The sequence below is a fragment of the Kogia breviceps genome, chromosome 13, assembly GCF_026419965.1.
Source record: "Kogia breviceps isolate mKogBre1 chromosome 13, mKogBre1 haplotype 1, whole genome shotgun sequence".
Lineage (NCBI taxonomy): Eukaryota > Metazoa > Chordata > Mammalia > Artiodactyla > Physeteridae > Kogia > Kogia breviceps.
The window spans coordinates 40359403-40384018 of NC_081322.1; the positions used below are offsets into that span (position 1 = coordinate 40359403).

The 24616-nt window shown below is 46.0% G+C and overlaps 1 protein-coding gene and 1 long non-coding RNA gene across 2 annotated transcripts in view; one reads left to right on the forward strand and one right to left on the reverse strand.

Annotated features, from left to right (window-relative positions):
• The first annotated feature begins 6393 nt into the window (after positions 1 to 6393).
• Positions 6394 to 24616, forward strand: part of FOXO3 (forkhead box O3) — a 121010-nt gene continuing 102787 nt past the window's right edge. Inside the window, 2 exon segments of the mRNA XM_067011567.1 lie at positions 6394 to 6545; positions 9369 to 10121. Coding sequence (XP_066867668.1) covers positions 9504 to 10121 — 618 coding nt within the window. The 5' untranslated portion in view covers positions 6394 to 6545; positions 9369 to 9503.
• Positions 7268 to 8986, reverse strand: LOC136792450 (uncharacterized). The gene is made up of 2 exons (XR_010836243.1): positions 8647 to 8986; positions 7268 to 8503 (listed from the first exon to the last, which is right to left on the reverse strand). It is a non-coding gene; the product is annotated as an uncharacterized lncRNA (long non-coding RNA).

Genomic DNA, 24616 nt, shown 5'->3' on the forward strand with positions numbered 1-24616 from the left:
CCCGTGTCCCCTGCACTGGCAGGCAGATTCTCAACCACTGCGCCACCAGGGAAGCCCCGTGTGCACTTGAGAAGAAAGTGTAATCTGCTCTTTTTGGATTGAATGTCCTATAAATATCAATTAAATGTATCTGGTCTATTGTGTCATTTAAAACTTGTGTTTCCTTATTAATATTCTGTCTGGATGATCTGCCCATTGGTGTAAATGAGGTGTTAAAGTCCCCCACTATTATTGTGTTACTGTCAATTTCCTCTTTTATAGCTGTTAGCAGTTGCCTTATGTATTGAGGTACTCCTATTTTGGGTGCATATATATATTTATAATTGTTATATCTTCTTCTTGGATTGATCCCTTGATCATTACATAGTGTCCTTCCTTGTCTCTTGTAACATTCTTTATTTTAAAATCTATTTTATCTGATATGAGTATTGCTGCTCAAGCTTTCTTTGATTTCCAGATGCATGGAATATCATTTTCCATCCCCTCATTTTCAGTCCGTATGTGTCCCTAAGTCTGAAGTGGGTCTCTTGTAGACAGCATATACACGGGTCTTGTTTTTGTATCCATTTAGCGAGTCTGTGTCTTTTGGTTCGAGCATTTTATCCATTTACCTTTAAGGTAATTATCAATAGGTATGTGCTTATTACCATTTTCTTAATTTGGGGGGTTTGTTTTTGTAGGTCCTTTTCTTCTCTCGTGTTTCCCACTTAGAGAAGTTCCTTTAGCATTTGTTGTAGAGCTGGTTTGGTGGTGCTGAATTCTTTTAGCTTTTGCTTGTCTGTAAAGGTTTTAATTTCTCCATTGCATCTGAATGAGATCCTTGCTGGATAGAGTAATCTTGGTTGTAGGTTCTTCCCTTTCATCATTTTAAATATATCACGGCACTCCCTTGTGGCTTGTAGAATTTCTGCTGAGAAATCATCTGTTAACCTTATGGGAGTTCTCTTGTATGTTATTTGTCATTTTTCCCTTGTTGCTTTTAATAATTTTTCTTTGTCTTGAATTTTTGTCAGTTTGATTACTATGTGTCTCAGCCTGTTTCTCCTTGGGTTTATCCTTCCTGCGACTCTCTGCGCTTCCTGGACTTGGGTGGCTAATTCCTTTCCCATGTTAGGGAAGTTTTCGACTATAATCTCTTCAAATATTTTCCTCGGGTCCTTTCTCTCTCTCTTCTCCTTGTGGGACCCCTATAATGCAAATGTTGGTGCATTTAATGTTGTCCCAGACGTCTCTTAAGCTGTCTTCATTTCTTTTCATTCTTTTTTCTTTGTTCTGTTCCACGGCAGTGAATTCCACCATTCTGTCTTCCAGGTCACTTATCCGTTCTTCTGCCTCAGTTATTCTGGTATTGATTCCTTCTAGTATAGTTTTCATTTCAGTTATTGTATGGTTTATCTCTGTTTGTTCTTTAATTCTTCTAGGTCTTTTTTTTTTTTTTTTTAAAGGAGTCCATTTATTTATTTATTTTTGGCTGTGTTGGGTCTTCATTGCTGTGCACTGGCTTTGCCTAGTTGTGACGAGCGGAGGCTACTCTTCATTGAGGTGTGTGGGCTTCTCATTGCGGTGCCTTCTGTTGTTGCGGAGCACAGGCTCTAGGTACAAGGGCTTCAGTAATTGTGGTGTGCGGGCTCTGTAGTTATGGCACATGGGCTTAGTTGCTCTGTGACATATGAGATCTTCTTGGACCAAGGCTCGAACCCGTGTCCCCTGCATTGGCAGGTGGATTCTTTTTTTTTTTTTTTAACATCTTTATTGGAGTATAATTGCTTTACAATGGTGTGTTAGTTTCTGCTTTACAACAAAGTGAATCAGTTATACATATACATATGTTCCCATGTCTCTTCCCTCTTGTGTCTCCCTCCCTCCCACACTCCCTATCCCATCCCTCTAGGTGGTCACAAAGCACAGAGGTGATCTCCCTGTGCTATGCGGCAGCTTCCCACTAGCTATCTAATTTACATTTGGTAGTGTATATATGTCCGTGCCACTCTCTCACTTCGTCACATCTTACCCTTCCCCCTCCCCATATCCTCAAGTCCATGCTCTAGTAGGTCTGTGTTTTATTCCCGTCCTATCACTAATCTCTTCATGACATTTTTTTTCTTAGATTCCATATATATGTGTTAGCATACGGTATTTGTTATTCTCCTTCTGACTTACTTCACTCTGTATGACAGACTCCAGGTCTATCCACCTCCTTACAAATAACTCAGTTTCATTTCTTTTTATGGCTGAGTAATATTCCATTGTATGTATGTGCCACAATTTCTTTATCCATTCATCTGTTGATGGACACTTAGGTTGCTTCTATGTCCTGGCTATTGTAAATAGAGCTGCAGTGAACATTTTGGTACATGACTCTTTTTGAATTATGGTTTTCTCAGGGTATATGCCCGGTAGTGGGATTGCTGGGTCGTATGGTAGTTCTATTTGTAGTTTTTTAAGGAACCTCCATACTGTTCTCCATAGTGGCTGTATCAATTTACATTCCCACCAGCAGTGCAAGAGTGTTCCCTTTTCTCCACACCCTCTCCAGCATTTATTGTTTCTAGATTTTTTGATGATGGCCATTCTGACCAGTGTGAGATGATATCTCATTGTAGTTTTGATTTACATTTCTCTAAGGATTAATGATGTTGAGCATTCTTTCATGTGTTTGTTGGCAATCTGTGTATCTTCTTTGGAGAAATGTCTATTTAGGTCTTCTGCCCATTTTTGGATTGGGTTGTTTGTTTTTTTGTTACTGAGCTGCATGAGTTGCTTATAAATTTTGGAGATTAATCCTTTGTCAGTTGCTTCATTTGCAACTATTTTCTCCCATCCTGAGGGTTGTCTTTTGGTCTTGTTTATGGTATCCTTTGCTGTGCAAAAGCTTTTAAGTTTCATTAGGTCCCATTTGTTTTTATTTCCATTTCTCCAGGAGGTGGGTCAAAAAGGATCTTGGTGTGATGTATGTCATAGAGTGTTCTGCCTATGTTTTCCTCTAAGAGTTTGATAGTGTCTGGCCTTACATTTAGGTCTTTAACCCATTTTGAGTTTATTTTTGTGTATGGTGTTAGGGAGTGTTCTGATTTCATACTTTTACATGTAGCTGTCCAGTTGTCCCAGCACCACTTATTGAAGAGGCTGTCTTTTCTCTACTGTATATTCTTGCCTCCTTTATCAAACATAAGGTGACCATAGGTGCGTGGGTTTATCTCTGGGCTTTCTATCCTGTTCCATTGATGTATATTTCTGTTTTTGTGCCAGTACCATACTGTCTTGATTACTGTAGCTTTGTAGTAGAGTCTGGCAGGCGGATTCTTAACTACTGCACCACCAGGGAAGTCCCTAGGTCTTTGTTAAAGATTTCTTGCATCTTCTAGAACTCTGCCTCCATTGCTTTTCTGAGGTCCTGGATCACCTTCACTATCATTATTCTGAATTCTTTTTCTGGAAGGTTGCCTATCTCCACTAAATTTAGTTGTTTTTCTGGAGTTTTAGCTTGTTCCTTCACCTGGTGCATAGTCCTCTGCCTTTTCATTTTGTCTTTCTGTGAATGTGGGTTTCGTTCCACAGGCTGCAGGATTGCAGTTTTTCTTTTTCTGCTGTCTGCCCTCTGGTGGATGAGGCTCTCTAAGAGGCTTGTGCAAGCTTCTGGATGGGAGGGACTGGTGGTGGGTAGAGCTGGGTGTTGCTCTGGTGGGCAGAGCTCAGTAAAACTTTAATGTTTGCCTGCTGATGGGTGGGGCTGAGTTCCCTCCAGTTTGTTGTTTGGCCTGAGGCAACCCAGCACTGGAGGCTACAGGCTCTTTGGTGGGGCTAATGGCAGACTCCAGGAGGACTCACACCAAGGGGTACTTCCCAGAACTTCTGCTGCCAGTGTTGTTGTCCCTTCGGTGAGCCACAGCCACCACCCACCACTGCAGGAGACCCTCCAACACTAGCAGGTAGGCCTGCTTCAGTCTCCTACAGGGTCACTGCTCCTTTCCCCTGGGTCCTGATGAGCACACTACTTTGTGTGTGCACTCCAAGAGTGGAGTCTCTTTTTCCCCCAGTCCTGTCAAAGTCCTGCAATCAAATCCCGCTAGCCTTCAATGTCTGATTTTCTGGGAATTCCTCCTCCTGTTGCCAGACCCCAGGTTGGGAAGTCTGACGTGGGGCTCAGAATCTTCACTCCAGTGGGTGGATTTCTGTGCTGTAAGTGTTCTCCAGTTTGTGAGTCACCCACCCAGCAGTTATGGGATTTGATTTTACTGTGATTGTGCCCCTCCTACTGTCTCACTGCAGCTTCTCCTTTGTCTTTGGATGTTGGGTATCTTTTTTTGGTGAGTTCCAGTGTCTTCCTGTCAATGATTGTTCAGCATTTAGCTGTGATTCCAGTGCTCTAACATGGTACTGCTTCTGATCAAAGAAATAATTTCATGTTCCGGAGGCTGGGAAGTCCAAGATCAAGTTTCCAATAGGATTTGGTTTCTGGTGAGAGCTCTTTTCCTGGCTTGCAGATAGCCACCTTCTCACTGTGTCCTCACATAGTGGAGAGAGAGGTATCTAATGTCTCTTCCTGTTTTATAAGGATAACAGTTTTAGCAAATTACTTAGCTTATTCAGGTAAACTTTTTTTTTAAATGTTTGTTCCTCCAGTGATTGAATTTACAAAATGGAGTGGACAGTTACCACCTTAAATCATTGTAGAAATAAACACGGTATGATAACTAGGGAAAATTTTGATAAAAATTCTACTGCAAAGGTAATGTTGGCACTCTTTCCTAATCAACAACCATAACTTATTCAGCTTTCCTATACTAAACACTTGGGTGAAGAAATGAAGGACCAAGGAAGCCTTCAAGAAGAAAGCAAAGGTCAAAGCAATTTCAGGCTAAAAGGGAACAATCACTCTGAGTTTTCAAAGCCTTGCCTATAGGGACACATTACAAGTGTTAATTCTTTGGGTAAGATTCACATTTACCAGACTGAATGTTTATAGTCACTGCCATTTGAAGTTTTGATCCTCAACTCATTAAAAATTACCCAACATTGTATGTATGACCTCTTGTATTTGTCTTGTACTGCGTTTAAGCTCTTGAAATACTGAACTTTTAAACGTTTCATCCCCCTAAGACTGTAAAGCTTTTTGAGGGAAAGAGCTTTATTATGTCCCTACCCCTGTTAATCACCAAGAGGGTCACAATGAGCTCAATTAATCTACTGAATCTTTTAACTCTTTCATTTTTTAAAGAATGCCCTTGGGATATGCATTCTGTGAATGGACACTCAACATGTTTATAGTGAAAATATAATGGCTGAGAGCCTGGCCAGTGTAAACACATTCTTTCTATGTCTTAATGACAAAGGATTGCTTAGATTTAGAGAAGAAAAAGGGTGATTCTTTTACAGTGTGTTAAAATATTAAAAAGAAGCAACTGAAAGTTCTTTGGATTTTATGCTCTACAACAGTGCAAAGCCCTGGGTAATGTGGCCTCCTGGTTCTTCGTGCAAAGCAGAAAATCAGACTCAGGGTAATAAATTCTACCCAGCCTCGGGCACTTGAAGCTGAAAGCTGTGATCGTACATCATCTTCCACACTGCCAGCTTATAAACGAAATGCAAACTCTGGGCTTCTCAGCGGGGAAGGCACACAACGAGAGGAGAGGGGCCGCACGCAGAGGGGTCAAGCCCAGGAAGCAGTCAGAGACCTCTACCCCAGACCTCCCCCTCCGCAGACAACCCGAAGTAGAAGCGCAGTTGTACGTGGGCAGAGATGTGTGCCCAAGAGACGGGCACAGATGGATCGGGGACATTCGGAGCAAGGGAGCAAGGACACAAACCACGAAGGGTGATGAGAATCCACCTCGTGGACGGTATTTTGTGCCAGTGAGTGTGTGAACGTGTGAAATCTACTCCGGAACGGGTGGCCCAAGGAGCCCGGCCTGGCGCGGCCTCCAGGGCGAAAAGAAAGAGGTGGCTTTGTTCCCGGGATGTGAATGAGGGAGCCGAGGCCGAGCTTACAAAAGGCAGCGTTCCGCGGCGAGAACACTTGCCTCGGTAGGGGCTTGGACAGCGCGCGAAACTCGCAATCAGGCTCCCAGCCGGAGCGGCCGGCTGCACAAGATGCCCGCAGTGGGGACAGCCTTGTTGGCCCCTGAGCTTTGCTAGTAGAGGCCGTGGCGCGTGCCCCGCCGCGTCCCCCAGCCGGCGCGGGCGGCCCCATGCGCCCGCCACTCCACTGAGCTGCCAGCACAACATTCCGTTTAAAAATAACACCCACGTGCGCTGGTAAACAAGCGCGCGCTACTGCTGGTGCCGCGCACCCAGGGCGAGCCTGTGAAGCGCGCCCGCGCGCGCGCGCGCCCGCCCTCCTCCCGCACGTGTCTGCCGGCTCCGCCCGAGATGCGCTAGCGCGGCCCAGTCTCCGCCCCTTCGGCGGGCCGCGCGCCGCCCAGGAGCCCCGAGACCAGCCGCTGCCGGGCCCTAGCGCCCCCCGTATTACCAGGCGTGCCCCGCAGAATGCTCTCCAACTTTCCTCCCCTGATGCCACCTCACCGCGGCTGGACACATCGTCTCAGGTCTGCTCCTTCCCTCCCCGGTCCTCTCACGTCCCTCTCCTTTTAACTCCCCTCCCATCAGCGCGCGGAGGATTGGCTTCTGGTTCGCCCTCTCTCTATCCTCTCCTCCTTCCTGCCTTCGAATTTTACTCGATTGTTTATTATTTGTTGGGGGGCGGAGGCGGGGGGCGGAGAGGGGAGTCTGGGGCCTGGTGACGGGTGGCCGCGGCCAGTCAGCGCGCGGCGTGGCTTGACGAGTAAGCGGCGCGGCTTGACGAGTTAGCGGCGCAGCGAATGGCGACGCGGCGCAGAGATCCCGGGTCACGCGCTTGTGGATACAATGACATCATCTGTTTGTACGCGTCGAACTAGCTTGGTGCAGGGGCGGGGCCGCGCGTCACTTGAGTGACGGGTTCTGCGCAAAGCCCGGAACCTGGAGTCCGCCGGGTGGGCGGATTCCTGGCTACGCTGGGTTGGACTTTTTTGTGTACGGGGTTGTTGCAGAGTCCGCTGGGAGTCCAAGATATTTCTAGTGACTTGGAAGGATTTTGAGGGTGGGGGCGGGGAAAGATATTTATAAACCCAAGCGGATAAAATTTTGGTGTGCGTGTCGCATGTATTGCATTCTTAAGTGCACAAATGAACGACTTTGGGTACTGATCGTAGGATAAGGACTTGTGAAGATATTTTTCTAAACCTAAAGGAGTATCTTTCTTTTAAAAAGTAAAAAATGCACAATTAGGTGTTTTGCCGTCATTTAAAAATTAGACTCATTATTTCCCATTCACAGTTGTTCAAAATTGGTTCTTGCATTAAGGAATGTGGAATAATCTGCTTTTCTCCCGAGTTACACTTCTCCCCTCGTTTGCCGTGAAATTCACGAAAAGTGAAACACGATTGCGGTCAAGCGTCCTAGATTAGTGCAAACCTCTTGGTGCCTGATCAAATCTGAGGGCATCGGTTTATCGAAGTCCTGAGGGCACCAACATCTTCGCTTGCCAGTATTTTCACGCTGAGGTAACCCTTGCCATCTGCGGTCAGCATCTTATCTCGGGTGTTACCTGGTGTCGGGTTCTAATGGGGAACCGGACACCGGGGCGGGCGCAGAGCCTGGCGGAGGGACGCGCTAGCTGGGGACCCCCCGGTGCCAGGCGCCCTGCTCCGAGTCAGGGAGGCCACGCGACTGCGCTGGTGGAGGGTTTGGGGCTCTGCGGGCCCCCCTCCCTCTTCTCCTGGGCCAGCGCCGCGCTTTGTTGTCGTTGAGGCTCGCGGGAGAGAGGAGGAGCCCGGCGGGGACCGCTGCTGGAGCCTGCGGAGTCCCGGCCCCCGTCGCGCGGCCTCACACCCAAGCCCGCGACTCCGCGGGGCTGGGTCGCGCAGGCGCGCGCGCACACACACACGCGCGCACACACACGCACACCAGCACACCCGGGCCCGCCGCCCAGCCCTCCCCCTGGGCGGGGACCCGCCCGCCGTCAGCTTAGGTTGAGGCACCCTGCGTGTGTCTATAACTTTGTGCTGCTGCCGCGGCCGCCCTGCTCGTGGAAGGGAGGAGGAGGAATGTGGAAGGCAGCAGCGCGCAGGCTGACAGGCGGTTCTTCAGGCGGGCTGCGGCGGCGGCCGGAGCGCCTCTTCTTGGCCGAGGTTGCGCGCCTCCTCCTCGTCCTGCCCCGGCCCCGCGCGGGATTGTGAGTCCTCCCCCCTCGTTCCTGAAGGGAAGGAATCCAGGTAGGCGCCGGAGCTGTGCAGCGGGTCGGCCGCCTTCTCGGTGACTCCGGATCTGCTTCTGAGCTGGGCCAGGCGCTTCCCTTTTCCCTCCCCGTGACTCGGTGTGCGCGCCGCTCTTCTCTCCCGCTAGTGTTTTTAAAGGACATGAGTGAAGGGGGGAAACTGTCAAGATGGCAGCAGCGGGAGCAAGGAGGTGATGAACGTGCTGGTCCGCGTTTTCTGGCGGCCCGGGAGACTTGGTGCTTCCAGACCTGTTGGAAGATTGACGTTCCGACTTGCCTCCTCATCTCGCTCTTTACAGGGAAGGGGGTGGAGTACACGACGCCCGCGGGAAAATAAACCACACAAACCCCCAAAGTGGCCGTTGCTGCTCGGCTCGACCCTTTGCGAATACCTGCCAAGCTGCTTGCTCCCCTTCTTCCCTCTTTCCTTTTTTCTGGAAGTGACAAGGGCCCGTTTGCTCTCGGACCCACGTTCACCCTCTTAGCCCGCGGGCGAAGAGGGGAGAAGGGAGCTGCCCGCGCCTTCCCCGGGCTTGGGCCCTCCGCTAGGAGGTGGGGGTGGCAGGGGGACGCGGAGGCGGCAGGGCCAGGGCCAGGGACTGGGAGAAGAGCCGAAGACGCCACAGACTTTGGCGGCGTCGCCGCGGGAAGCACTTGAGCGGGCCGGAGCGAAACATAAACAAACGCACGCCCGCCCAGACTCGGGCTCCGACCACGGCTGGGCTGCGCCAGCTCCGGCTGCTGCCCGCTTTAAAGGCGCGGCCCGCGCCCCTCCCCCTTCTTCCCCGCCCCTCCCCCTTCTTCCCCGCCCCGCCACCTAGCCCAGGAGAGACCTGCAGCTTCCGCGGTGGCGGCGGGGGCAGTGGGGAGTGCCCCGTGAGAGCCCGTCCATTCGCTCCAGTCTCCCCAGCGGTCTGGTAGGGGGGCCGTGTCTGCTGCGCCAGGTCCGCGGGACGCACGTCTCTAGGTCTGCCTGCTCCTGGAAGGCGGGCGCGGTGCGATCGGGAAGCGGTGGCCGCGGCGGCGGCCGCCGCGGCGGGCGAGGACTCGCCGAGGACTGGGCTCCAACCCGGGATAACCAACTCTGCTTCTCTCTTCTCTTGTGCTTCCCCAGGCGGCGGCAGTAGCGGCGACGGCGGCGCCCGGGAGCCCGAGCCTTCGCGGCGCCCCCGTCCCTCCCCCGCCGCACCCCGCCCCGGCGCGAGAGGAGAGCGCGAGAGCCCGAGCCGCGGGCGGGCGGGCGGCGAAGATGGCAGAGGCGCCGGCCTCCCCGTCCCCGCTCTCTCCGCTCGAAGTGGAGCTGGACCCGGAGTTCGAGCCCCAAAGCCGGCCGCGCTCCTGTACGTGGCCCCTGCAGAGGCCGGAGCTCCAGGGGAGCCCGGCCAAGCCCTCGGGGGAGGCGGCCGCTGACTCCATGATCCCCGAGGAGGAGGACGATGAAGACGACGAGGACGGCGGCGGTAGGGCCGGCTCGGCCATGGCGATCGGCGGCGGCGCGGGCGGCCCGCTGGGCTCTGGGCTGCTCCTGGAGGACTCGGCTCGGCTGCTAGCTCCGGGAGGGCAGGACCCCGGGTCCGGGCCAGCCCCCGCGGCGGGCGCGCTGAGCGGGGGGACGCAGACGCCGCTGCAGCCTCAGCAGACACTGCCACCGCCGCAGCCGGGGGCGGCTGGGGGCTCCGGGCAGCCAAGGAAATGCTCGTCGCGGCGGAACGCCTGGGGGAACCTGTCATACGCCGACCTGATCACTCGCGCCATCGAGAGCTCCCCGGACAAACGGCTCACTCTGTCCCAGATCTACGAGTGGATGGTGCGCTGCGTGCCCTACTTCAAGGATAAGGGCGACAGCAACAGCTCTGCTGGCTGGAAGGTGCGTACCCACCTGGGGCGGGCGGCCAGACCCGCCGGGCCTCCTGCGCATTGTGAGATGCGCCTTCGATTCGTCGGAGCGCGCCTACGGGCGCCGGGGAGAGGGGTTGGCAGGGAGAGCCTCCGGTGTGAGGCTTTGGGGGTTCTGTGTGAACCCGGAGAAGGGGAACCCGGGGATGGCCGCGCAGGCGGCGGGAGGGGGAGAGGAGGCTCCTGGGGAAGCCTCTGGGCATGGCCAGGTGAGGAGAGGGCGCGAGGGACGCCGAAGAGGGAAGGACAGACGAACAGGAGTGCATTTGCCGGATTCCTCGGTCATCGCAGAGGAGGTAGGTCCTTGGCCAACTTTGGAGTCTATTTCCCGGTAGTGGATGCACGCGAGGCCGCTGCGGGTGGAGTGAGGGGACGTGTTTGGGAGTCGATGCCCAGAGGTGAGGTTGGATGTGTGGTTTCCAGTAGGTTGCAGGAGCATGGTGTGTTGTGACTAGCTGTATGAGAACCCTTGTGTCCAAGTTTCGGGCTTGTGGGTGTTAATTCCCACAGGCACATCGATCCCATGACAAAAAGCAGTGGTTGTAAACCTTTTCCTGGCCGGTTCTCTTTCCTTGCCTGTATTGACACCATTATTCCTCAGAGATGTCTCAACAGCAAACCTGCCTCGGAGTAGCCTCTGAGATGATTTGGGACCTGGAACGGGCCAGCCCTGCCACCTCGACAGGGACTAGCCGCACCTGCTGCTTCCCGGCTGAGGCCTGGGCTCTGGCCCTGTCTGAGGCAGGGGGTCCAGGTGTGGAGGACCGGGGCCTGGCGCTTCACCTAAGCCTTTGGGAGGGAGGTTTGCTGGCAGGGCTGGGCTGTAATGGCTTCTACCTATTATTATAAGTGAACCCGAAGAGAGGCTCTCTACTGCTCCTTTTCTGCCTCTTGGGGCACTGGACACGTGGTAGGGAGAGAGGTGTGGAAAGGCCTATGATGTAATGACTTCCTGCAGTTGGGCATCCAAAGAGATTAACTCCTGTGCCCCTGCTGGGCTGCTGATACCCAGCTGCTTTGCTCTTGCACCTCATCCTCCTGGTCCCATCTCCTAAGATATGATTGTGTACCAGGCAAAAGAGAGCCCTGTGCCTTGTGCAGTTGGAGATACATATCGTTTGTCAGTTGCTTCTATTAACAAGTTAGCTTTTTTTTTTTTTTTTTAATTAAAGAGGTAGTTGCTTTCTCCTTCTGTTCTTTCCTTCGTTGTCTTTGGGGAACCCTGTACTTCCTGGATTCTAGTGGGTGTGTAAAATAAGAATAATTTGACCTTAGGCGGAGAACTGAAACACTGTAGAAGAGTCAGTGTATGAAAAAGCTAAAGAATTGTGTTATTGACTTTTAATATGCTTTAAAACATCTTGCAAAGTGCCTTAAAAATTTTTTTATGGCTAGTATTGGGAAGGGCCTGTTTAGATACTTTAAAAGCAAAACGTGTGCTTTGATATTATTCCACAGATCTATCTCATCCTTGAACAAATGCTGATATTATGAATCTTACATTTGATTTAATTTTATTGCTTTGCAAAGGAATATGAGTTGTGTGATATGAGAGATATTTATGAAACAGATGAGAGTTCCGTTTCAAAACAGTGCTTATGTGATACCCTTAAAAATTGAGTTTCCAAGTGGATAGATAGTAAGGGTTAATCTCAAGGTTCAGTATTAGGAAGTGGTGAATTTATGGGATCTAAGAAGATGGGTTTTGGTGGGTGGTGGGATATTTTCCAAATTTCTCACACTTGAAATTTAGTCCTACATATTTTGAATTTGGCAGAAAATCTATTAGTTAAAAGTTAGCTTTAAGTTGGTTAAAAAGTTAACATAGGAAGGGTTTTTACCTTTCTTATTATTTTTAAGATTATGAAAGTAATTTAAACTCCACAATAATGTTTCTTGCATCGTGTTTATAGTTAAAGATAATACCAGTTTATAGTATTTGGATTTTTTATAGTATCTGAATTTAAGATTTATGTGAGAAAGTGGTATTACCAAAAGTAGCCATGAGTTGAGACTGGATTAATTATGTTTTCATGTAGCTTGCAGGATTTGCAATAGAGATTTTGGCCCTAGTCATAAACTTTGTGGTTTTATGTCCTAACTATTTTTGGTCTCATGGTTTCTTTTTTCCTTCTCTGTTATCTCATCTTTCTTTAACTAAAATCTTAAGAAATATCGTGAATTGAAACTGCCCAGCCCTAATATGTTTAATACAGGGCACATATTCTATGAATATTTTTACTTGAAAATTTTACACCAGTTCTGTTTCTAAGTATCACACAAAAACTAATCCTTGAAGACTATAGGGATATAATTTAGTTGAAGAATTTTTGTAAGATGACCTTTATCGAAAGATGCAGCCATGCAGGAACTTCCAAATCTTTGATGATAGAGAATGCCCTTTGAAACTGGGGCTGCTGGTTTCACATTCCGATTATGACTAATAGCCAAGCTTTTTTGTGCTTGTGGTTTAGTGGGGGGTGGAAGAAGAGGGACAAGGGAGAGGTCAGGGGCTAACAGTGACCCATTTCCATGCATCTGAGTTTCAGGAGTTGATTTCTATCATGATTAGTCATTTTGGAAGCATGCATGTGCATTTAAACCACACTACTTTCATTCTGAGTTAATGCATGCAGGTTTTTAACTTTAAAAAATGTCTAGAATTCAGGTTAACCTCTCCTAGACATGTGTGCACATAGGCATAATATGCAGGGTCTAGGCCTTACTTCTTTTGTAGCTTTTTGGGCTATTGTATTATGAGATCTTGTAACCAGAATTATCACTCTAACATCGTAGACTGAATTACAAAAGAGGCCTTAGAGATCAGAATTGAGACCAGTGGCTCAAAATACTGGTTGCATGTTAGAATTACCTGAGAGCTTTAAAAAAAATACAAGTGCCCAGGGAACCTGATTTAACTGGGCTGATGTGTGGGCATTGGTTGGTGGGGTTGTTTTAGTTTTATTTTGAAGTTTCTCAGGTGATTTTAATGTACAGCCAGGATGAGGTTTGCAGATCTCCTTCAACCCCCTTATTTTATAGGTGAAGAACCTGATTCTTCAAGTTAATGACTTTTCTAAGGTCACACAGCTAGTTAGTACAGAGATAGTTAGTAGCCGTGGTTCTAGAGATCTTTTTCACACTGTTTTTCTCTTTAAATTGATCCTTTTTCAAGGTTATTTATTAAATACTGAGTAGTCTTAGGTAAGTAGAAGTTGTTTTCCTGAAAAGCATATTTGCTTCTCAATCTAAAAAATGTTGGTTATTGTTTCAGCATCGGAAGATGGATGATTATTGATGGAGGCTGAGTGAGTGCACAGTGTTTTTAAAGCTGTCTGGTGCCTGTCAGGATGGGTACTTAGGAACTGTGAAGTGACGAAGGAGGCAAAAAAGAGAGCATTTTAACAAAAGGAGGAAGCTCTTGGTTAACTGAAGTTTGTCAGATGCAGACTGTGCCAGGGAGAAAGGTGATGGCTATCTTGCAGGTTCCCTTACCTCGGGCATGAAAGTAGAAATGAATAATCAGATGTGGTTAAGAGGGGAAAAGGTTACATGTCCTTTAATTCAGATTCAGCTTACTTGGATCACACCTGTAATTGAGCTGGTGAGTTGTCTGTTTCGTCCTGTCTCAGGCAGACCTCTAGGACTCCAGAGTTTACCTGGTAAGGCCCATTTATTACTGATTCTCCTACACACGTCCACACATCTGTGGTTCCCATGGAACAGGGCACAGTCACGTTAGGCAGCCATGAATTTCTGTGGTGGTTCCTACAATTTCATAAATGTAAGATACTGTGTGAGGACTTCTGCTGCTGCAGAGGATGATTCTTCAAGAGACCGAGTCTTCCTTCATGTGAGAATGTGTCCTCTCACCAATTCTTCCCAAGGTTGAAAGATGAGGGCTGACCCACCACATAAAGCTTGCTCATGTCCTCACTGTTTAGCTTTTTAGATGAATGCACCCAGTTCCTTTTCAACATACTGTGTTTAAAATGTTACTTTAACTGCAACTTTGATGTTTAAAAATATTTTTAACAATTTCAAAATGACAAACTCATAATAATTCCATATTGGCCTCTAATTTTGACAGAAGTCACCTTTTGGAGTAAAGGGCCAGTTACGGTCATGCCATGTATGAGGGATCTGTCTTCAGCTTGGCCCCTGTTGCTAAAATGCTGTTTCGTAATTTCCTTTGGCAGTACTGTCTTCGTCAGTGATTCTCAACTAACATACTTCCTCTTTCTACAGCAGCAGTACACCAGGGGGACTGCTTTTTTCTTTTTCAAAGCTGTGTCATCGACCTGTGAGGTGAAGAAATTGGCCCTTTTAGACTTTGATCGGTGAGCCCTGTGTAGCAGAGAGACTCTTTTAAAAAGAAGCTGTTTGTTTTGATATGTTTATCTCCTTCTTCGAAAATGAAATGAAACTATGCAGACTTATTTTTAGGAGTTTTTAGGAGGGTTCTATTTTAAGAGAATGACACCATAGAAGAACATCTTGTAGTTAAACTTTTTAATACTCGTGATGCTTACTTAAAACCTGCAAGGTATTTTTATTTGGAAAATTAATGAAGAAGCCTTGTCCCACTAAAAAATCATTTACTTGGTTTGCGAAAAGTTTAGCAGACTCCATTCATCCAAAGATCTTTATAAAAATGCAAAGATAAGACTTTCTAGGCCAGTGCCTTCTGGGGAGGTACCCAAATTACCCATAGCTGATCAGATTCCAGATTCCCTGGGCTGGAGAGAATATGGAATTTGTTTTGTTTTCATGCTCATTCATCTTGTCTGTGAGGAACAGACTTGCTCCTATTTTTGACTCCTCATTTTTCTCCTCACCGTTTCCTGTATCACAAATAGAGGAGCCCTGAAGACCACTTTGGCTTTTTGCTGCTATAGAAGGAACTGGGGATGACACATATGTAGGTGGGTTAGTATCAGTGGATGATACAGCTGGCGTACAGTAAGTGAGTAAAAGATTGGAAAGAAAACCTTTTTACCCGTTTGCATTTCATGCCATTTGATTCATTCAGCAAGTATGTATGTATCAACGGCATACAGTTTCCAGGGCGTTCTGCTGGGCCCAGGGATGTAGTGGTAGCACAAGGCAGATAAGGTTCCAGTTCATAGGAGTTTGTGTTCTCCTGGGGGAAGACAGAATATAAACATGCAAATCGGTGCTCTGTAAACTTGTCCCTTCTCTTTGCCTTTTTTCCCCTCTGTACTTCTACTTTCCTTAGTGCTTCAGGTCTCTGCAGAGAAGTTACCAGCAAACGGAAAAGTCGAAGTTGAGCTCTGGCTTGGAGCTGGCTTTTAGCTCTCTGCAGATCATCTTCAGCTTGCTTTGGAGATGCAAGGCTGCTGTCACATGGCTTCTGCAGTTTGGGTCTGTTTGGGAGAAGCTGGGGCCTTCCCAGGCCCACCCGGATTAGAGCATGCCTGTGGCCCTGGACTAATCTGGGGTCCCCAATTCTGTCTCGCGGGGCTGTAGGACCGTGGGCTATAGGACCGGCCTGTCGGAGTGGATGTGGAGCCTTGATGCAGTCGAATCATCTGTATTGCTTCTTGCCTCAAATTCAGAACTAAACGAAGTCTTAAAAGTCATCTAACTACTTCATTTTGCAAGTGAGGAAACAGGCCAGGAGCATATGAGGGACTACCTCAGAGACCCACAACTAGCAGGGGTGGAGTTAAGAGTGTCTGTGTGAACTGAACCCAGGGCACTAGTATTCTGTAATATTTGTTACTAACCATTGTGGTTTCACAGCTGTTCGAGTCATCTCCATTTCTGCAAACTCTTACTTCATTTTCTCTCCTCTGCTTCCCCTCCCCCATCCTCTAGGCTGGCTGGCAGGACAGTAGCTGTGTTTCTCTTTTTGCATTCTGCATCAGCACTCTCCACTCACCTTGCTGGAAAAACCTACTCTCTCAACCCCACCCTACCTTGCCCACCCTCTGACTCCTGTCTGTTCCTTTTGCCATTTTTCTATGACTCCTGTATATTCTCAACTGCAGTGTAAAAGCCTTGAAAGCAAGGAAGGTGTCTAACAGACAAAAGCATTTCTGATGCTGGGATCTGCTCTTGGTATCATTACGTCCTCAGCCCATGAGCTTATTAGCCTTGTTCTGGGACAGTGACACTGAAAGGGAATGACGTGAGTCAGGAGTGGGGTGACATCATGTGTAGAATCTTTTGGATACTTGTAGCTATGAAGGTGGCCCAGACCTTGTAGCATTGGTGTCGATATGATGTAGTGTAATTATGAAATGATGCTCTGCTATCTAAGGCGTTTCTTGTAGTGTCTTATTTCTGCAGTTCTAGTGTAGAGGTCCTTGAAAACTTCATCAGTGCCAGTCACTACCCATCACAGAAACTGAGGGAAACCTGATCTTGGGATGGCTTTTCCTTAAGAGAAGGTTGAAATCAAGTCTTCCCTCTGTGTGTGGACCCCACTTTATGCAGCATCAATATGACTGTCTAGAAAGAGTCACCATGGCATTGTTCAGCCTAAAACGTACATACTTAACCCACTACAGGAGCAGAGCTGTGGTGTAAAAACTAAGTTGTCCATAATGTTCTGCATTTGGGGGTATAAATCCTAGATGTACTTGAAGTTTTTTATTTATGGATTGGAAAATAGAGTCACATATGAAGGAAGAAGAGATAGCGAGCAGTCTGAGCTGGACCTTTCCAGGGCTAGTCTGCAGCTCTTCCGAAGTAGTTTTCTGAATAGGTGGTTCAGATAGTGATTATCATAGAAGATTCCAATTCTGATTGCATCACTGCCCAGATAGGCTCAGCACCTAACCATTTTATTCTTGACTGAACAACTTTCATTTCTCAGTATTGCAGTTTCCCCAGTTGGAAAAAGAAGTATAATAGCAAGCATCCGTAGAGTATTGTGATGTATCACTCCTTCCTGGTGAAACACAAATGTATAATTAGAGTATGTTTCAAGCTGGGCTTTTTTTTTTTTCACCCAAGAGTGTGCATTTTCACTTGGACCTTTTTTTGTGGTTTTAATCTTGAGGGTTTTTCTCTGGAGTGTGTTAGTCCCTGCTATGGGATAACATTACAAAGTGAAGTGGACTAAGTTCTCTGTTGGCCTGTGGTACCTGCACTAATTTGCTACTTATATAATTGTCTGTGGTGAAGAAGCCAGGTTATCTCTGGGGGCTCACCATGCCTGGGTGTCCAGATGCATCTCTGGCTTGCAGTGGAGAGGTGAGCTTAGAGCAAGGAAAGCTGTGGCATGCTTGTGGGGTAAAGCCAAGGTCGGAAGTGGCCCCTGCCACATGCAGATAAGCGAATGCGTTAGCTTTCCTCTGGAGTGAACCTGTAATAAACCCAACAGATGCCTTTGGCAGTTTTCAGTATGTGTTTTGTAATTTCTTATTTATTTCTTCGAAGACTTTTGCGTGTGTATGTGTGGGAGAATCCACATCATATTTTTCCTTGTGTTTTGGAGGTCTAGTGAAATTAATAACTTGGCTCCTGAAACCTTTGAGAATTTTCTTTAAATTTAGAGCCAGTAGAGGGAGTACCCAAGTCTTTAAACTGATCTCGTTTTTTTTCCCCACATAGCTAAAATAATACCTTGGTTAAAAACAACAAAAAAGGGCTTCCCTGGTGGCGCAGTGGTTGAGAGTCCGCCTGCCGATGCAGGGGACATGGGTTCGTGCCCCAGTCCGGGAAGATGCCACATGCCACGGAGCGGCTGGGCCCGTGAGCCATGGCCGCTGAGCCTGCACGTCCGGAGCCTGTGCTCTGCAACGGGAGAGGCCACAACAGTGAGAGGCCCGCATACCGCAAAGAAACAAACAAACAAACAAAAAGAACTCTAAAGTGCTTTCGTGTAGGCTTATGTTATTGTTAGAAAAGGATAATTTGGAGGAGGGAGTGTTTAGAAACCCAAGGTAATGTTTTTAAGAGGAAACTTTGGTCTTCTAAGACCCATGGTCCAATTCTCATCCCCAAATAGTTAAATGAAAGCGTTTTTAACTGAAAAATGTCTTCCCCTGGCTTACATCTTTTTGCTACTCCACTCTTGATAATATATGTGAATGTTCATTTATACCTGATACCAAACTTCACAGTATGTCAAGTGTCTGGGTCAGTGGATGGTTCTGTGTTTTAGTTCTCTTTTGATTGAGACTTTTGATATTTTCCAAGATTTCATTTTCCTGTGGGTGAGAGAAAGGCAAGAGCTACATTATTCCCAATTCAGATTTAGTAGTTATGGATCCACTGGAGATGATAACTTTGACATTTTTATCATCTCAAGTTCTGTAGTTCTGTGAAGCTGTAATTTGTCATCTCCCTCCACTTTGCCCCATATTTTGGTGGTGGTGGTTTATTTTCATTTGGCAGCTGTACTGGGTTGAATAGTATCCCCCCCAAATTCATGTCCATCTGGAACCTCAGAATGTACCCTTGTTTGGAAATAGGGTCTTTTCTGGGGGTAGTTAGTTAAATTAAGATGAGGTCATATTGGATTAGTGTGGGCCCTAAATCCAATGACTTGTATGTATCCTTATGAGGAGAGGAGAGGAGAGGACATGGGTAGATGCAGAGAAGGCTGCATGAAGGCTGAGGCAGAGGTTGGAGCAATGCAGTTACAAGCCAGGGAGCATCAGACTGCTGGGAGACACCAGAAGCTAGGCAGCGGCCAGGAAGGATCCTCCCCTGGAGCCTTCAGAGGGAGCATATGGTGCTGCCCATGCCTTGATTTTGCACTTCTAACCTCCAGCACTGTGAGAGAATAAGTTTTTGTTGTGTGAAGTCCCTAAGTTTGTGGTAATTTGTTATGGTAGCTCTAGGAAACAAACACAGAAGCACAGGGGTGGAAGAGAGAGACAGGAAGGGTTGTAGATAGAAGAATAAAAAGGTTTTATTTTATTTTTTTAAATTGAGATATAACTGACATACAATATTATTAGTGTCAGGTGTACAACATTATGATTTGGTATTTATATGTGTTGCAAAATGATCATCAGCATAAGTCTAGTGAACATTTTTTTTCTTGTAATGAAAACTTTTAAGATTTACTATCTTAGCAACTTTCAGATATACAAATATTAACTACAGTCACCATGTTGTATGTTACATCCCCAGGACTTACTTATTTTATAACTGGAAATTTGTATCTTTTGAGCCCCTTCACATATTTTGGCCCCCCCCCAAAAAAAAAAGGTTTCGTTGAGATTAAAATGTTAATCATTGATAGGCTACTTTCTGGCAATTTAAATTTCTTCTTTCTTCATCCTGCTTTGAGGCACAGAAGAGAGGCATGAATTCTCCTAATTTCCCAGTGAGAACTGCTACAACTCGTCCCTCCCTATTCTGGGCTCCTTCCCTAACCCTCCCACTCTCCTTACTCAATTTCTACTTTGGGGCCTCTTGCGTGAAGCTAGTGGAATGGCTGTGCTTGTGGAGTGTGGACTTGAGGTTTACTCTAAGGCCATGAAGGTCTGGCTGAGCGATTTGGTCTAGGGCTGTCAGTCTTTAAGGGCAGGGAGCAGCCTGGGTCCTCAGTGAAAGGAGAGTGAGTTTTGAAGAATTCTCTCTTCCCTGTCCCAGTCAGGCTTGAGAAGATGGAGCCCCATCGGTTTCACTGCCATCCATGGTGGCAGTAAGGCTAATCCAGAATCCCTCTGGAGTCCCCTCAGCTCCTCCTATGCTTGGTTCAAGGCCTTTCAGAGTCTCAACACACTTGAGCCTTCAGGCTTCCATCCCCTCTGTATACATTTATGTCCACAAAACCCAACAATTCCAATGGAGCATAGAACATAGAGTGGTTGTCCTCATCCAAGTAGCAGCAGGTATTTTCTAGGTACCTCGTAGGTGTTTGGGCTGAATTATTCAGAAGTATTTAAGAATCAGAATTGCATCTGTTTATTCTTATATTTCAAAATGATTTTTTGGGAAAGGGAGCCAGGGTTATAAGTCAACTGGAAGCACGGTTTTGTTTTTACAATAAAAAGAGGAGTTGACACAAGATATTCTGAAGCCTAGTTATAATAATAATAGTAGTAGTAACTGTGATTTATTGAACACTTACTATGTGCCAATTACTCAGCTAGGTTTTTTACATTTAATATTGATTCTACATGATAGGCATTTAAATATAAATCCCAATTTAAAGGCAAGAAAATGGTTCAGAGAGGTTTAAGTAAATTGCTTGGGATTCAAACCCAGATTTCTTTGAACTTTTGCCTTTTCTAGTATGTTCTGCTGCCTCCTGAGTGCGGGTGGGTCTCTTGTTAGGGGTGAGACAGCAGTAAAATTAAATAGTTCCCATTTTGTAAGATGCTACTGTGTTCCACATTCTTTATATATATTGCCATCAATCCCATTATTAATCTTTCAGAATACTGTCTTGAATGTTTATCTTCCGAACTGTGGCTGACTCAGGGTAACTAACCCGTCTCTGTGTTGTTGGGGGAGTGGACAGAGACCCATGATTTAGGCTCCTGCCTCTGATTTTGCATGAGCTACTAATTTTAAGAATCCAGACAGTGCCTGGGCTTTTAGTGGGAGAGTTTGATTTGGGGATTCTCGTTTCTGTTTGGACACTGCCTTGTGTAACCATGGTTTACTGTGGGTCAGATACATAGTGTATTAGTATTGAGAACTAATAGAGTGATACATGGTGTGTGGAAATCCTTTGGGTTGGGCTTTTGTCTCTGAGAAATTTCTGCCTTGGTAGAACAGAATATCTCTGTTTCTGTAGGCTTTGGGTAGGTAGATGGACAGAGATAATACCACCAAGAAAAACGGATTTCAGGGGGAAAAAAACACCAACATTTATAAGAAGTTTCTGGCGGAAGTGTGGTTGCTGAATCAGATCTCATAATTAAAGGTATTAAGCATATTTTGTGAGGTGGTTGACCCTTTGCAATGCAGTCACTAACAGGTTTAAAAGCAGGTACTAAGAAACAGAAAATGTTGCATAATGCAAGTGGCTGGCCAGGTTAAAGTGTTTATCTTATTAAGGAGCTTACTGCTTTTGTCTTCAAGGTAAAATATGTATGAGTAGGACCTAAAATGATGCTTTTAATTGGCCATAGGAATGTAGCACCCATTCCCCCTGAGATAAAATATGGCTTGCAGAACACTAATCCCGTGTGTGTGTTGGAAAAAATTTTAGAACTCTCAGTTTCACAGTAAAGATAGGTGAGTAGTGTCTGGAGAGTGTCCAGAAGATAGACTGAAACCCCGTGATAAACGTGGAGCAGGCAGAATGGCTCTGCCTGATAGCTGAATACAGCCAGGGTGTGGGGGAGGGTGACGGGGCCAGAGGCAGCTGTGAAGAAGGCGGCCTTGGCCTCTGTGGACTTTTAAAGGCACAACTCTAGGTATAGGCCTGAAGTTGAAGCAGGGCATAAAATTATATCCAGTACAACTTGTTAGATGTCTCCTTGAATATTGGTACTGCATTAAAAAGATCAAGTGGAGAGTTAAGCCGTTGATTCGCATAATTCATATCTCAAAACTGCCTTTTTCCCTAAAGTGTCCTAATAATTAATTTCAAAAATGATAGTTCTTTCATCATAAATTATCTAGATAATTGCTTCGGTTCCATATTTCACATTAAGCTTGTCTGAGTGATGTTTAAAGCCTCCTGCTCACCTTCCTGTCCTTTCTCTTTTTTATTTTCATTTTTAGTTTACTTAATATTTTAAAAAAAACTCATAGTTTTTCTTCTAATGCTGTAAGGGTTTCATAAAGTAAAAACACTTTCTCTAGATCTCTCCATTAGAACTTCTTGTTGGTAAATTCCTTAAAAAAATTCTACCTATGGGCATATATGTATACGTATAGCTGATTCGCTTTGTTATAAAGCAGAAACTAACATGCCATTGTAAAGCAGTTATACTCCAATAAAGATGTTAAAAAAACAAATTCTGCCTAATTAAAAACTCCATTTTGCTGTATATTTCTTCTAGAATTTTTACCTTATGTGATAGCTGTTCTGGGGCTTCGTGGCAGCCTTCATTTCCAAATCAAGGACTTGTTTTTTGTTTGTTTGTTTTGTTTAACATCTTTATTGGAGTATAAGTGCTTTACAATGGTGTGTTAGTTTCTGCTTTACAACACAGTGAATCAGTTATGCATATACATATGTTCCCATATCTCTTCCCTCTTGCGTCTCCCTCCCTCGGACCCTCCCTATCCCACCCCTCTAGGTGGTCACAAAGCACTGAGCTGATCTCCCTGTGCCATGCGGCTGCTTCGCATCCTTCATACTTTTTGTTTTTCTTCTTCTGTCACCAGGCGGTAGGATGAGAAGGGATATACCATTATTCACTAGTTATTTGTCAGAATAGTCCCATTAACAGCATCAATTTGCCATATATGAATATACCTATCATGTAAATAAACAGTGGCCCATAGACTACATTTTAAGCAAGGTCATTTTTTTTAAAAAGTAAAAAAATGAAACTCTGAGTCCAAGCATTCTCCTGAATTTCTTTAAAAGAACAATGATCAGATATATATACTACTATGTATAAAATAGCTAACTAATGAGAACCTGCTGTATAGCACAGGGAATTGTACTCAATGTTCTGTGGTGACCTAAATGGGAAGGAAATCCAAAAAAGAGGGGATATATGTATACATATAGCTGATTCACTTTGCTGTATAGCAGAAACTAACACAACATTGTAAAGCATCTATACTCCAATAAAAATTAATTAATTAAAAAAAAAGAACAATGATCATTTATTTGGGGTGCATCATTTGTGTAGCCCTGAGAAACCCAGAGTGTGCCTTGGAAATGTGGGCTTGATTCTTTTAAAGTTGTCTTCCAGCTGACATGGGTGTGAGCATGCTTGCTTTAGCACACTTGGGCTCTTAAGCTCCTGATAGATAGCTTCCTAGGTGAGCTAGTATACTGTTTCTTGAAATTAGTGACCTCGATCAGGCCTTCTATCTACAACCCTGTCCAATACAGATAAGCTTACAGCCTTCTGTTTGAATAGATGCATGTCCTCTGCTGAACTGAATTATCTAAATCAGTCCTGTTTAGTCCCCTTCCTTTCCAAGAAAGATCCTTTTTATCAGGCTGAAAGTCTAGGTGATCTGGGCCATATGTTAGGCTTTACCACATTCAACCTTCATGTTTGTTGCCAAGGTGAAGTTTAGCATCCAATATATTTTGGCCGCACTGCATGCATGGCTTGCTGGATCTTAGTTCCCCAACCAGCGATTGAACCCAGGCCCTCGGCAGTGAAAGCGTGGAATCCTAACCATTGGACTGCCAGGGGAATTCCCTGGCATCCGATTGTAGGCATCTTTTAGTAGATGTTCTTTGGGAGGAGGGAGCGGTTTATTCTGATAGTCTCATAAAATCAGGGAATGCTTCAAGTTAATTTGTGGGCAGTCAGTACTGAATTAAGTGAAGTACCATGTGTCAAATTAGGAAAGCTAACTTAAGGTGTTAGTGAAAGCTACCATCTTCCCAACTGATTTTAACATAATGACTTAACAAGTGAATGTTTTTATCAAAAATTACTATTCTCATTTTTAAGATGCAGATTTTCCCACGTCTTGGTTTTCTAATCACATCAAAGGCTTTAAATTGATGGATAGTTTTTTGTTTGTTTGTTTTGTGGTACGCGGGCCTCTCACTGTTGTGGCCTCTCCCGTTGTGGAGCACAGGCTCCGGACGCGCAGGCCCAGCGGCCATGGCCCACGGGCCCAGCCGCTCCGCGGCACGTGGGATCCTCCCGGACCGGGGCACGAACCCGTGTCCCCTGCATCGGCAGGAGGACTCCCAACCACTGCGCCACCAGGGAAGCCCCTGATGGATAGTTTTAACTGTTAGCGCAGTGGGATAACATCTGGTTTTTCTCTCTGGGCTCTCCCAGTGTTTGTCCTGTTGTGAGCAAAGGTAATTTTCACCTGACGTCTGTCTGCGTTACCTGCGCTGAGATTCCCTGCTCTGTCCACTGACCACCAACACTGCATTCTTCTAACTGGTCTGTTTTATGTTCATCGTTCTGCCTTAAACAGGATCATAAAGCTTTCAGATATCTTTTCCGGCTTGTTACCTCATACATCTGTGCTTAGTCAAGAAGGAAGAGAAGAAAATAACTCTATCTTGGTTTTAACATCTGCATCACACGATTTTACAACTTTGAAAACTGACTTGTCAGTGTGGTTACTGGGAAGATAAGTTCAATTACCAAGGGCTCTGAGAGTTACTGCTGCAGTCTCTTCCCTCTTGCCTCCCCTTTGGAAAAGAAAAACATTTAACTTTGCTCAGTGATACATTTTATTGTTTTTCCGGTGCATGATTTCAAAGTTGAACGTTTAGAGGATTTGTTTGTGAGACATTAAAAGCTCTTTGCCTCAAGTTCCTAGTTATTAACTCTTCTGAAAAAAAAATAGTACCATTTTAAAAAAGGTTTCCTGATATGTCCTTTGGACTGTTGCCATGTCCTTGGCAGTTGAGGGTAC